Below are 15,324 nucleotides of genomic sequence, written 5' to 3' on the forward strand. Positions count from 1 at the left end.
AACAAAATGTATTCTTCTTTGCTGCTGGTGTAAATTTTTCGCAGGTGTGTAATCATTAACACGTTGTTTTTGTAAATGTTTAAAATGTTTTACACTTGGTTAGAGCATATTAGCTCTTTCTTTGGCTGGTTAAGCTCTGCGCCAACGGGTGGCTGGACCGTGGAGACCGATCAGGGAGCTCACGTACGTCTACGCTAAAGTTCCTTCATCAGCTTGAGTTTATACCTTCACCGTTTATACCTTCACTTCTTCGGAGGCACCCCTACAAAAACTGTTTGGGCCCTTCGCATTCTGTTTGCAGCATTCGGCCCTTCTCTCGACGTGTCTGCGTATGTCACCAGCACTGTATCATAGACTCATTGTATTCTTGGTTTTATGTCCCGTGTCTCCCTTCCCTGTGCGCCTGAGGTTTTCCGAGCACTCTACGCTTCTATCGCCCTGCCACGGCTTGAGTACTGCTTATTAGTAGAGTCCCTATACCAAACTCACATCACTTACATCCTTGACCTTGTTCAGAGCCGCGCAACACGCGCCCTCTGTATATTCCCTCCTTTTAGGTCGTCGCAAGCTCACGCCAGCCTACGAGGATTGCCTCAAACCCCTCAAGCAGCACACCCTACAATACCAGTGCAACATCGCACTATAGTGTGTCTATTCCGCAGGGTGCTTGACGGCTCTCTGGACAGCACTCATCTGTCTTCTTGAGTCCCTCTGAACAAGCGGTCAGGACACACCTGTAGGGGCGGACACCGCAACTCCATTCATATATCTGCCATACAGAGCTTTCTCTCCAACCACCCAGCCATTCGTGCTGCCCTTTCTTGCGACCGAACTCTATTGCAACTCCTGCGTGTTGTGCATCCGTCAACTGTCTGTGCGTGTACCGTGCTCTACAATTGAGCGTGTGTGTGCGTGTGTGTGTGTGTGTGTGTGTATGTGTGTGTGTGTGTGTGTGTATGTGTGTGTGTCTGTGTGTGTGTGTGTGTGTTTCCACGTGGAGGGGGATGTTTTGCACCCTGCAAGTTCCTGCTCTAGTTGGCTGACTTTCACATGTTCTAGCACACAGACATCAGCCTTTTTTTAGTCTTGCGGGCCATCTGGAGTGTCATGTTACCACTAAGATTATTATTATTATATTATTATTATTATTAGAATCATCACTACGACTGCACTGAATGTGTTTAGGCCAGCATGACACGTGATTCAAAATACAGATTGAGCTACGTGCGCTCTCACTCTTCTAAAGAGTGTGCCAGTGATGCATATGCCTCGTTGATGAAAATGATGATATTGTCTCGAACACTGCTGATGACTTTGCAGAACATTTATGTTCTCTATATGGTGTAAAAGATGCTTCAAGTGACTCTCTGTGTGGCACGGTGCGTACGCTGTCAGTCAATGAAGACCTTGTTCTCAAGTGTATGAAGCGCCTCAAACCTTCCCTTTTTTGTGGTGCTGATGGTTTTCCTTCCGCAGTGCTCAAGACGTATATGAAGCATACTTGTTCCCAGTTCTCACAAGCACCTTCAATTTTTCCCTAAAGTCTGGTACGTTTTCTTGCACTCGGAAGGTAGCATGGACATTGCCCATGCACAAATCGGGTGCTGTGGACATGCATTTAATAAGTGCCAGCGTATGTTTATCCTTTGCAGTGCGTCAAAAGTATTTGAATCGGTATTGCATTACTTGCTTTCTGTTAGTGCTCAGAACACTTTTATAAATGAACAGCATAGCTTTGTGTGCCGACGACCTAAAACTATTTGAGACTGTCAACAGTGTTCACAAACCAAAAAGACATTTTTTCACTCTCAAACTGGTGCAGGAACAACCAGGTACTCTTGAATGCTTGAAATACTATGGCATTAAGTTCAGAAGAATATTTGCCTGAGCTGGTTGGTTGCCCATAGCACGATTGCTTTCCAGCAGAACGTTCTGACACGGACAGGAAGAGGCAACAACACACGCTATCAGTCAATGAAGACCTTGTTTTCATGTGTATGGACATAACCAGCCTTTGTTGTCGTCTCTTCCTGTCCTTGTCAGAGCGTTGTGCTGAAAACAAATTGGTCATTAAGTTATATGCGGAAAACGCACCATGTGCAATTTGCATACCCCCTTCGGGATGTTCCACTGCCCAGGGTCAATGGAATGAAAGATCTTAGGGTGTACTTCGACAAAACGCTAAGCTTCTCTTCCCACTGATATCCACACAACGTGCCCCTCACGCTCTTGGAATTTTATGTCGTATATTGCATGATTTCCACTCGCCTGTTCTGTTTCTGAAATCGTATTCTGCTGTGTGCCTTGCACTACTCGGTAGATTGGGTGCCTCTGTAGATTGGGTGCAACTTGCAAATCTAATTCCGACCTCATTGAACGTGCCCAGAATAAATTGATATCTATCTCCAAGCGCCACTTTTGCCATTCTGGCGACCATAGTTCAGCCTTCTCATATATACCTCAACTTGCACCTCTTGACTCAAGACTTAATTAATCAGACCTTTTGTTGCTGTATAAGGTTGTCCATGGCATTATACATTCGCCAAAACTTCTCGATCATATGCAATTGTGCGTTCCGCAGTAGTATACCAGGCAGCATTCTGCATTCTTTGTCTGGCCTTGTTGCATTAGAGACTGTGCTATATGTGCCTCGACTCCAAAAACATGCAATAAGAATTGTACCTGTATTGACGTACTTCATAGTTTATTTCCTGTGTTTTGTGTGACTATAGATAATCATGTATGAATAACCCCCTTTTACCCTTCCTCGTTTTCACTTTCCTTATTGGTTTCTTCTGTCTCGCATTTTATCTAGGGCACTCATGCTTTCTGTACATTTTCTCTCACATATTGCTTTTTACGAGCACCAGTACGATGGCTCCCCAGCTGTTTATGTGCACTATAATAAACATTAGATTGATTGATTGCTATAGTAGTAAAAAATCGTGCTTTTTAGATATATACTAGTAAATTCAGTATATATTAGTCATAGACACCTTTATCATTTTTTTCGCTCCTCGTCTCACTGTAATAGTCAAAGTTCATTGCAAGTGTTTCATTCCTGGAACATGCTGCTGTGCCACAGCGTGCATTGTATGTGCTACGCATCTGCGCTGCGTGCCATGAAAGAAGTGTCGTCCCAGGGATGTAGTGCAGCTCTTATCACTCGTTTACAGCGCCTATTGCTTGCGCCACGTCGTTGCAAACAGTACAAACACAAAGCCAGGCCTAGTTGAGGGAGTGCAGAGATTCCGAGATTCTCCTGTATTTTTCCACTGGTGCCCCACCCTACGTCTGTCTCTCTCTCTCTGTCTAGGCCCTGCGAGCGCTGCATTGTCTTGAGGTCGCAACCTGCCCGAGGGGGGGGGGGGCAAGGGGGGTGCTCGAAGGGTGATACAAAGGACTGTGTTATGTGACCACCACTCATTGGCTGAAAACGTAGCATGCATATGCGTGTGTGTGCGTGTCTAGAAGCAGTGTTTCCCCCCTGAAAGCCTTGTGTGTGGTGGGCTGCGCCTCCTCTGCCAGGCGGAAAAGGGACTGGGGAGCGCGACCGGAAGAAGGCGAGAGTGTATCATATGGTACGTGCTTTGCGCCCAGAGACGTGTTTGTGATTGATGTAAAAGAAAGAATAATAAAAGTGAATTATAAAACTAGGAGATGACACGAGGCTGTGTTCGCCTTTAAAGAAAAACAATGACACTTTTTTTTAATGTCGACAAAAGAGTGCATGTCGCCTCAGTGGCAAGCGAAGCCACTGCAGTGTCGGTGCAACTGCCGCACCCTCGATAGGATGCGTCAGTTGGAAACTCTGCAGCAAATGCACCCAAGGCAGCGCGTCGTGGCAGGTCCACCTACAAGCCGCGCCAGCACCAGAGGGCTTGCAGGTAGGAGACGCTCCGCTGATATATCCTGCGGACGTGCCAACACATGGCGCCGGCCTTATAGAGATCGTCGGAACTGAGGTTGTTCAAGACTTCGTCAAGGTTGTCCAGGGAACTCGCACCCTGGCCATCGCTGCACAGCTGACGACCGGCCGGGCTTGCATCGCGTCGTCTACGACCCAAGTCGCGCCCCGCTCGGCGACGTCGCTCTGCCCGGTCACGGCAGCACTTGACCACCTGCTGCAAACGCCCGCGCAGTCTCGCCCAGAGGCGCGCCCACGTTCGTCGGTGTCGCAGCTCGATGCGCGGCTCCATGCGCGGCTCCTGTGGGACCTCGACCCAGTGCTGCAGCATCTTGTTCGTAGGCAGCAGAGACGCATCGTGGAGCGCGCAGACGTGCGTCCGAGGAAGAGTCGGGCTGGCGCTGGTGCTTGACGCGTAGCTGCTGCTGCTGCTGCTGCGGTTGGAGGTGTGGTCGCTGCTTCTGAGCCTCTGGTAGACTTGAACGACGAAGTAGCGTCGCTGCGCAGACTTTGTCGTGTAGTCCCTGAGGAGCGACAGGGCTCTGGGCATGGCCCGGAAGTCTGCGCGCTGGCAGCTAACGTCCAGGCTGAGCGCCATTGAGTGCTCGTCCGCGTCATCGTCGCCCTCTTGCCCGCCGGAGGACGGCGAGGCAAAGCCGGCGGTGCTTGTCGACGTTTCAGCTGATATAAGCGGTAGACTCGGTTCTGCCTCGTCGCCCTCCCACAGAAGGGCGTCGGCGGCGGAGCAGAAGTCTAGCGAAGGAAGCGACCAGGCCGGAGCCAGGCCGCTTTCGGCCTCCGACTGGTTGGCCTCGACGTCGCCGCCCTCGCCCGAGGGGTACGGCCACTGCGGCTGGCCCGGGACCATGGTGCTGCCATACTCGTCACCACCGCCGGTAGTTGTACTGAACGGCGCTTTCAGCAGGACGTCACTGCATTAACGCGTTGCACATTAAATCGACATAACCTAAACAACCGCAAATGCGATAAGTCAGTCAATGGGCGCTACCGTCGCCTTTGGCTCCGGAGGTTCTGCGACGCGATTGACCCTGAACCCGACCCCGTTCTGTCGGCCATGCTATGAACGGCTCGCCCGAGCGCAGCGACCCAGATTATGCGACGCACGCGTCGACGCGGCCAACGCAGCCGCGCACTATGTCGGGATCATTGGCCTCCTCCGCTCACCGCGTGTTGGTAGGCCCCTCCTGGCAGGGCTGCCGGTCAGCGTCTCCTGGAAGCTGGGACGACGTGACCTCCATGGCCGAAATCGTAGGCCGCTTCGTCCTCTTTGCCCCCGGGCACGTGTTTGTTGCTGCAGCGTGCCGCCATTCCGAGAGAGCGCGCTGGGTGCACGTTCGCCACTGTCTTTCTGGCAGCCGCGGGACGACGCTCGCACGGCGCTTTTTCTGCACGCTGCAGGCGGCAGCACGTAGTAAAATGGTGAGGCGAAGCTATGACGAAGCTTTGACATCTCGGGAGACCTCGATCGTGCTGCTATTGGCTTTGGTACGTTTCAATCAGCAGCCGGTCACTAAATTAACCTCGAAACAGTCCTACCGGATAACCGCGGCCCGTAAACCACCAGCCATTCAAAGAGACAGGCTCTTTAATGGGTCTTGGAGACCTTTGCCTCGGGGCATGCCCAGCGTGCTCATCCAGGTGAGTATAATGAAAAATGAAATTACGTGCACAGTTCACAACGTTCAGAGAGTGTCTCAGTGGAGCCGTCGACATTGGTGAGTCGGCGTACACGTATGGAGACATCACTGCTGCACCGTGTTGCGGTGGTGCTTCGCTAAAGTATTCAATGCGTCAGATTAATTTATTTTCTCGCAATTAATAGCCAACAAAATTACATCTAAGGCTACAGCCATTGCGTACAACCACTACATTCTACCGGTGCGTGACAAAAATGACGTCCTCTTTTGGACATCCGCTGCCATGACAGGGATGTGTGGAATACGTCCCTCGCACGACCGTGTGGCCGAACTTTTGGTGTCCTGCGAACATCCCTTGCATATCTGCGAAGGACATTATGGGGACATGCTGCGTGCACTTTGCGGATGTATGTCGGCGCCTTTTGCACAGTGTTTGCCACAATTGCATTTACAGGTAGCAATACACCAGGCACATACCCAGGATATTTCTTCGGGGGCGGGGGGGGGGGGGGGCAACCCAAGGTAACCTTTCTATGCAAATGAGGGGGGGGGGGGGGTACGTACCTTTACTAGCAAAATTGTGAATATTGCCCACCACTCGCCATGAAGACGCGTAAACCCGCAATAGAGAATTGAAGGGAGGTGTATCTCACATGTACTTCTGTGAGATACACCTCTCCTTAAGAGGAAGCTTTAGCTCGGGCCCAACTCCGACGCGGCCTATTCAAATACATGTAAAACGCAAAAACGTTTTTATGAGATAACCCCTGGACCGATCTTCATGAAATTTGTTGCATTTGAAAGAGAAAGTTAAATTCTAGTGACTGTTGGAAGCGGAATTTCGATTTAGGGCTTGAATTTTCTTAAAATGATTTTCAAATATTTGACCATTTGAAAAAAATAGAAGCAGGAAGTTTACAAATTCATAGTTCTGCATCAAAAACTGATATCGCGGTTCTGTAAACGGCAGCCGTTAGATCATTCAAAGCGGACAAATTCAATACGTCATTTTACATCTTACGTTAATTTGTTACGTTGGTTACAACGGTTTTGCAAAAGTTGTATTTCCCTATGATTAAATTTTTTTATATTCATGTGTAACATATCAATTTTTTCCGCTTTAGATGTACTATTAGATGCCATTTACAGAATTGTATTATCATTTTTAGTGGTTGAGTTACAGAGCTGTAAAATTCATAGTTTCGTTTTTTGAAAATCTTCGATTTTTGCCAATTTTTAATAAAAAATTGACGACCTAACTCAAAAATTCGAAACCAGCAGTCACTAGATTTTAAGTTTGTCTTGTAAATGCAAAAAAACTTCGTCTAATTTGGTGCAGTGGTTGCCGAGAAAAACGAATTCTCCTTTTACATGTATTTAGATAGGAGCACTCGAGCTAAAGCTTCCTCTTAACTTGGCAAACAACGAACCACATCAAATAGACTCGCGCAAAGAAGAAGCGCAGGAAGAACACTGCCAAGAACAAGTAAACAAGCGAAAGTGTAAAATAGAGATTTCTGGTAGTGTTTGTTGAGTTAGCTCTGGAGGAATTATAGAGAAATATATATTTGCGGAACAACCACATTTCTTTTGGATTCCTCGTTTACTGCTCTACCAAGTTCAAGGCCAAATCCGACTCGTGTTCTTATTTGGGAAGTTGCGTAGCTATGCGTGGCAACCAGTACCGTACAACCACGTAGCGCAGGATGCTGCGGTTCTAGACCACGTGTTCTAGACGTACTGCGTCCACCGCAGAAGGTTAGAAAAACGCCCACATTAGCACAGCAGTGAAGCGGCTACGTCAGGTGGGTCGACTGATAACGGTAGAAGTGTCATTCAAAACACACGCAATTATTATTCACTTCCGGGGGCGTTTTTTCTAATTCCTCTTTAAATAATATATGTTGATCCATAAATAGTTTCACAAACAATGGCTAAATTTGTTTATTTTCACTTTTCCTTCCTGTTTGGCTGTTGCCTCTGCTCTCTCCATTAGTAGATCGCTTAATTTCTCAAGTTTTTGCGACTCTTGTGTCCAGTCGGCAATTTTGCACGAAAAGTGCTGTACAATTACGGAAAAGCCAGACGAGGTAACGGGTGACAGTCATGTTGCTTATGGGTTTAACGGTTATTGAACGTTAAACGGTTTAACGTTATTGAGGGGCTTGCATTATGTCGCAATGTTTTATTTTCTACCTGATCTAACCCATACCGCGGGTATATGTATCCGAGGATCTGCCAGCATTGCGGTGAGCAGTGACTCGAGAAAATAATGAAGCAAAAGGAAAAGTTAAACGAAACTGGTGTTTCCTCCGGCCACACCTCGTTCCACGAGCACACAGACCACCTCACTACGAACCGAATCCTTTCCTGGTCCATGGATCAATCTAAACAAAGAAGATTGAACTAACGAAGCAACAGCGATGTGCGTGATCGTTGAACAGATGGTGACAACTGCACTCATCTCGAGTTAATCGCACGGGCACCGAATCTATCAGAAAACTGGCCTTCAAACCCTAGAAGATGCCGTTAACCACCGCCATCCAAAAGGAGTGAAAAATCTGACAACATTCCATTCTGTGAAGACGGAATGACAGCGAAAGCTGACGACAGTCAAAGCTTCACCTGCTCCACCTCCGCCGCGGGTCGGCCTGAAGATAGTGCAACACCAGGCCGAGCCCGGTGGAGGTGAAGCAGGCGTAAAGCACCCCCCATACGTGGGACGATCCCAAAGGTAGTGCAATGCTGCGCCCACCCGTGGCAAAGGTGACGCAGGCGTTAAGCACTCCCCATACGTGAACCGATTCCGAAGATCCCGAAAGGCGCGTTACAGGTTCCCGAGCCCGCAGGGTATCACCAGGATCGGCCCACATGATGAGTCTTTCTGTTGACGGACGTCGAAAAAAACTACGGAGGTTAGTCACCCACAACTTTCGCTGTAAAAGGCAGCAAAATGTAGACCGCCGAACAGATTGATTTGTCGGCGTTTTAGGAATGTGCGTGAGGAGTGGTGGCGTGGGCGAAGAGGAGGGTGGGGGGGTATGCCACTTAATTTCGAAAGGGGGGGGTTCCCTCGGCCCCCCTTTGGTACGTGCCTGCATCACACGTTGTGTGACATGCAACGGGCAGAGCGCCCACGCATCAAGAACGGATACATCAATTGTTTGCACACGTTACGCGCGCACGCGTGCACGTAGGCGGAGGTGCAGCATCCTCGATTATTGCTAGGCCTTTCGCCAAGCGCAATTGGCTTATTGAACTAATTGAAGTTTTCACAGTTTCGTCAAAAAATGCATAACGTACGACGTACACACGAGATACGGACATGCTAGCTTGGGATTGTAATTCAAACAGGCGAGGAAAAAATTCTGTTACCAGGAAAGAGAAAGCCGCAATTCCTGGACAAATATTAACGTGTATGTCAAAAAGGACCATATGTGGGATAACCTTGAGACATTCGTCATAGAATATCCGAAAGTGGACGTCCAGCTGATGTCCTATTTGTATCCGAAAAGGCGCATAGACATTGAGACATGATTTCAGTTGCCCAAAGGATGTAACACAATCTTGAACAAATGCACACTCTTTGGAGTGTATATTTGCCGCACAGCGATGGTGGTCATCTGTCTTGCTTGCATTTCCTTTCTTGAAAGCGCTGCGCTCGATACTTTCCTCGAGAGAATGCTCTGTCATGCTGATAACGCGCATGCCGTTCGGGACTTGGAAGTGCCGGGCTGGCAGCGTTAAGGACGGGAGGTGCGGACAGCACGGATGACGATTGTTGCTGTGGGAGGCGGGATACGACTCAAAAGGGTGTAATTTAGCTTACAGGAAGAGTCGTGTGGATATAAGAGCAAACGGCGATAGCCGATATTTACTTGACATTAAGAGAAAAACATGGCGCTGGGCAGGCCATACAATACGTAGGGAAGATAACCGGTGTACCATTAGAGTTACAGAATGGGTGCCGAGGGCAGGGAAATGCAGTCGAGGCCGGCATAAATTTAGGTGAGGTGAGGGATTTGAGGTGATGAATGCACTACACCTGCAGGCTTCGAGTGACGCCTGGCATAGGCGAAAGATGGCGACAGCGAGTGGAGCTATACTAATCCAGGTAGAATCAAATTTGGGAGGCTCACTAAGCTTGAATTGGCCTCCCTGGTGCTGTATTTGGCCACAACCTCCCTGATCATATCCACAACTAACCAATGGCTCTTAGTCCCCAGCATTACGGGTCTGACGAAGGCGGCGGTCAGACCCGTAATGCAGCAGAGGGTGCTAAGAATATCTGGGTGCGGGCAGGCCGCCAATGAAAACTGACCCTTGCAACGTTTAACACCCGAACCCTATCGAGTGAGGCTAGCTTAGCAGTTCTCTTTGAGGAACTAGCAGACATTGTTCAGGATATTCTCGGCCTTATTAGTGAGATTAGAAGAACTGGCGAGGCTTAAACATTGCTAAATAACGGCCATGCCCTCTGTTATAGAGGTCTCCTTGATAAGAAGCAATACGGGGTAGGATTCCTAATCCATTAGGACATAGCGGGCAACATTGACGAAATCTGCAGCATGCAGATTATAGCAGTAGTCCAAATCAAACTTAATGAGAGGTATAGATAAAACATCTGCAGTCACAACGATGAGAAAGTAGAAAAGTTTTATGGAGATGTTGAATTAGCGACTTGAAAAGTACAAACTCGGTATACAATAGTAATGAGGGCCCTCAATACAAAAGTTGGGAAGAATCAGGCGGGTGAACAGGCGATAGGCAACTACGGCGTCGATTCTACAAACGCTAGAGGAGAGATGCTGGTCGAATTCGCAGAAAGGAATAAGCAGAGAGTACTGAACACCTTTTTCAGGAAACGCAGCAACAGAAAGTGGACCTGGAAAAGCCCTAATGGTGAAACAAGAAATAAAATTGATTTCATACTTGTTGCCGATCCCAGCATAGTGCAGGATGTAGAAGTGATAGGTAGGGTAAAATGAAGTGATCATAGGATAGTGAGGGCTAGGGTTCACCTCAATTTTAGCAGAGAAAGAGTAAAATTGGTCAAGAAAATACAGGTCAACTTAGAGGCAGTAAAGGTGAAAAAAGACAAATTTAAGCTGGTACTTGCAAATAAATATGCAGCCTTAGAATAGAGAGATGATGATGATGGCACAGAGGCAATGAATGAAACCGTAACGAGGCTGGCTTCAGAGGCAGAGCTCTCCCAAGTAACAAAGGACATAATAAATAAACTACAAAGAACGGAAGTGTCCAACTCAAGAAATAAGATAGAATTCGCGGAATTGCCAAAGCTGCTCAACAAAGCGGAAGTAAGTGATACTCGAAATTATAACGTGAGAAAGACTGGAGAAACCGTAAAAAATGGACACAGCCTGCAATCAGTGAGAGGGAAACTTGGCATAGGACAAACAAAGATGGATACACTGAAAGATAAGGAAGGTAATATCATCAGCAATCTCGAAGGTATAACAAAAGCAGCGGAAAAATTCTATACTGACCTGTACAGTACCCAGAGGACTCAGGAGCACTCTGTTCGAAACAATAATGGACAGTATACAGAAACTCCTCCAATACCGGGAGATAAGGTCAGAAAGGCCTTGCAAGGCATGAAATGGGGAAAACCGGCAGGAGAGGATGGAATAACAGTCGATTTAATCAAAGATGAAGGAGGCATACTGCTAGGATAACTGACGGCTCTCTATACGAGCTGTCTATCGTCTGCAAGGGTACCAGAAAACTCATCATCATCATCATCATCAGCCTGGTTACGCCCACTGCAGGGCAAAGGCCTCTCCCATACTTCTCCAACAACCCCGGTCATGTACTAATTGTGGCCATGCCGTGCCTGCAAACTTCTTAATCTCATCCACCCACCTAACTTTCTGCCGACCCCTGCTACGCTTCCCTTCCCTTGGGATCCAGTCCGTAACCCTTAATGACCATCGGTTGTCTTCCCTCCTCATTACATGTCCTGCCCATGCCCATTTCTTTTTCTTGATTTCAACTAAGATGTCATTAACTCGCGTTTATTCCCTCATCCAATCTGCTCTTTTCTTATCCCTTAACGTTACACCTATCATTCTTCTTTCCATAGCTCGTTGCGTCATCCTCAATTTGAGTAGAACCCTTTTCGTAAGCCTCCAGGTTTCTGCCCCGTAGGTGAGTACTGGTAAGACACAGCTATTATATACTTTTCGCAACCAAGGAGTTCGCAACCAAGGAGGTTGCGAACTGAAGCGATGTGTAGCTCAAACGGCACACGCTAAGCAACAAAGAAATTGTCCTTCTCTGTAGTCTTCGGTGCCCCGTTTGAGTTCGCGTAGTGCCTCAGTTCAAAGCACCCTAAGAATGCTCGGGCTGATTTCTTTTCGCAGTCGCTTATGGTTGCAAGTACACTCAACGTTAGACTCTCACTGCATAGCTTGCACAAAATACGGAGTCACATTTATATTGCCGCACTTGCGTTCCCATGCTTAACCTTGTCTAAATATGCCCTCTTGCAAACCAAGCGGCGTGGTTAAGTGGTTAGAGTACCTGACTTGTGAGCGAGAGGACGCGAGTTCGAATCCTTCTTTCAGGCACGTCTTTTTTCAGCTCAATAATTTTTTATTACGGTATAAATGCCTAATTTAATTAATTCCACCTTTGTGGAGCATCGGAACGAATTACCGTTACTCCCTTGAGGACCATCGGGCAGGGGCAACTGTTAGTTCCCGAAGGAGTAAGCGCACAGGGGAGTAACAGTTCATCCCATGTCAGTTCGTCCCCAAAAGGACTAATGGTTGTGGCAAATCAGTTAGTCCCCAAAAGGACTAACCTCCCTACCCCTTTTAGTCCTTTTTTTCTTAGAGTGTAGTCTCGCCGTTCGAGCTCCTCCACGTCCACTTTCGGCTATCCCGCTTGCGGAAGAAGGTATTCATTATCCTCATATTATTCTGTTCCGCAAACTCTACTAATAACTCTCCCCTGCTATTCCTAGTGTCTATGCCATATTCCCCCACAGCCTGCTTCTTGCCTACCTTAGCATTAAAGTCGCCCATTAGTATAGTGTATTTGGTTTTCAGTCTACCCATCGCCGATTCCACGTCTTCATAGAAGCTTTCGACTTCCTGGTCATCATGACTGGATGTAGGGGCGTAGGCCTGTACTATCTTCATTTTGTACCTCTTATTAAGTTTCACAACAAGACCTGCCACCCTCTCGTTAATGCTATAGAGTTCCTGTATGTTACCAGCTATATTCTTATTAATCAGGAATCCGACTCCTAGTTCTCTTCTCTCCGCTAAGCCCCGGTAGCACAGGACGTGCCCGCTTTTTAGCACTGTATATGCTTCTTTTGGCGTCCTAACTTCACTGAGCCCTATTATATATATCCCATTTGCTGCCCTCTAATTCCTCCAATAGCACCGCTAGACTCGTTTCACTAGATAACGTTCTAGCGTTAAACGTTGCCAGGTTCATATTCCAATGGCGGCCTGTCGGAGCCAGTGATTCTTAGCACCCTCTGCAGCGTCGCAGGTCTGACCGCCGCCGTGGTCAGTTGCTTCGCAGCTGCAGGGGACTGAGGGCCGGGGTTTGATTGTTGTGTTCATATAGGAGGTTGTGGCCAAGTACTGCACCAGGGTGGCCAGTCCTGCTCTAGTGAGGGAGTGCGTTACCGGTTCTGGTCACCGGGATCAGGCCACACTCCAGGCCTGTTTGTGCAATTTTAGCAACACGCGGATTTTTTTCAATACGGTGGAAAATTGCCGGCACCGGGATTCGAACCACGGACCTCTTGCACGCGAGGCGGGTGTTCTACCTCTACGTCACTGCTGCACCAGAAAACTGGAACAATGCAAACATTAAAATAATCCACAAAAATGGACACGTTAAAGAACTGAAAAATTATAGGCCCATTAGATTACTCCCAGCTTTACTGGCACAAGTTGATAACAAGCTCTTCATATCAAGATCAGCTACGGGCTGTCCAGAGCGTCCACGATGACGCCATAAGGCTCGGCCTGGCGGTGCCGACGTGGACGCGGCCCGCCTCGGTCTGAAAAGACCGGGCTTCAGGACACTAATAAAGTTTTGTGAATGAATGAATGAATAAAGGCAACACTGGACTTTAGTCAACCAAGGAAACAGGCTGGCTTCAGAAAGGGATACTCTACAATGAATCACATCCACGTCATTAATCAGGTTATCGAGAAATCCGCAGAGTATAATAAGCATCTCTATATATGGCTCTCATAGATTACGAAAAAGCATTTGATTCAATAGAGATACCAGCAGTCATAGAGGCATTGCGTAATCAAGGAGTACATACCACTTACGTAAATACCCTGGAAAATATCTACAGAGAAGAAAAGTAGGAAGATACCTATGAAGAAAGGAGTCAGACAAGGAGACAATCTCTCCAATGCTATTGACTGCATGCTTTGACGAAGTATTCAAGCTATTAAACTGGGAAGGTTTAGGAATAAGGATCGACGGCGAATACCTCAGCAACCTTCGGTTTGCCCATGACATCGTTCTGTTGAGCAACACTGCAGACGAGTTAAAACAACTGATATAGGACCTTAACAAGGAGAGCTTAAGAGTGGGGCTGAAGATTATTATGCAGAAGGCAAAGATAATGATAAATAACCGGGCTAGGGAACAAGAGTTCAGGATCGCCAGTCAGCCTCTAGGGTCTGTGAAGGAGTACGTTTACTTAGGTCAGTTAACCACAGGGGGCCCTGATCATGAGAAAGAAATTCACAGAAGAATAAAAATGGCAGACAGGCATACGGCAGACATCGTGAGCTCGGGACTGGGAGCTTACCGTTATGATTGAAAAGGAAAGTATACAATCCGTGCATTTTACCGGTGCTGACATAAGGGGCAGAGATTTGGAGACTGACAAAGATGCTTGAGAACAAGTTAAGGGCCACGCAAAGAGCGATGGAACGAAGAATGCTAGGCATAACTTTAAGAGACCGAAATAGAGCGGTTTGGATCAGAGAGCAACTGGTATAGACAATATTCGAATAGACATTAAGAGAAAAAAAATGCGCTGTGCAGGTCATGTAATGCGCAGATTATATAACCGTTGGACCATTAGGGTGACAGAATGGATACCAAGAGAATGGAAGCGCAGTAGAGGACGGCAGAAGACTAGGAGGTGTGAAAAAATTCGGAAATTTGCGGTTGCTAGTTGGAATGGTTGGCGCAGGGCAAAGGTAACTGGAGATCGCGGGCAGAGATCTTCATCCTGTAGTGGACATAAATTAGGCTGCTGCTGCTTATGATGATGACAGTATAATTCTTCAGTGCCGCAGATTTTGTGCAATTAAAAAGGGCATGAATTAAGAAAGTGTAACAATATGCTATGTGCCTGATCAAATGCATTGTGGTATTTATTTCTTCTGAGGTTTAAAAACGATTACCTGCTGTAAACAGTGTTATGCAATAAAAGAATATGCCACAGCAACTATTGCATGCCCCAAGGAAGACAGTGATCGTCATTCTCAGTCAAAACTTCGTAGTAGGCTGAGTATAACACACTGGTATTTTTCGTGGTGACTTGAATTGTATAAATTGTAAAAATACCCTGTTTATATATATATATATATATATATATATATATATATATATATATATATATATATATATATATATATATATATATATATATATATATATGACGAGAGAGACAAACCTTTTTTCGGTGCTCGATCGGCTCAGTGTACTACCTCTCGCTTCTCTATCGTTATAGTCGCG

At 47.1% G+C, this 15,324-nt stretch overlaps 1 protein-coding gene across 1 annotated transcript; it reads right to left on the reverse strand.

Moving 5' to 3' along the window:
• Positions 1-3,676: 3,676 nt before the first annotated feature.
• On the reverse strand, positions 3,677-5,220 carry LOC139055632 (uncharacterized). The gene is made up of 2 exons (XM_070533162.1): positions 5,093-5,220; positions 3,677-4,839 (listed from the first exon to the last, which is right to left on the reverse strand). Exons 1-2 carry the CDS (start codon positions 5,164-5,166, stop codon positions 3,855-3,857), a joined length of 1,059 nt encoding a protein of 352 aa, XP_070389263.1. The 5' UTR covers positions 5,167-5,220; the 3' UTR covers positions 3,677-3,854.
• Between the last annotated feature and the right edge of the window lie 10,104 nt (positions 5,221-15,324).

Source organism: Dermacentor albipictus, chromosome 2 (genome assembly GCF_038994185.2).
Source record: "Dermacentor albipictus isolate Rhodes 1998 colony chromosome 2, USDA_Dalb.pri_finalv2, whole genome shotgun sequence".
NCBI lineage: Eukaryota > Metazoa > Arthropoda > Arachnida > Ixodida > Ixodidae > Dermacentor > Dermacentor albipictus.

Coding starts and splice junctions, on each gene's coding strand:
- LOC139055632 (XM_070533162.1), bottom strand. CDS start 5,166: ATGGAGGTCACGTCGTCCCAGCTTCCAGGAGACGCTGACCGGCAGCCC. Junction 4,840..5,092: donor GAGGGGCCTACCAACACGCG/GTGAGCGGAGGA, acceptor GCGTTAATGCAG/TGACGTCCTGCTGAAAGCGC.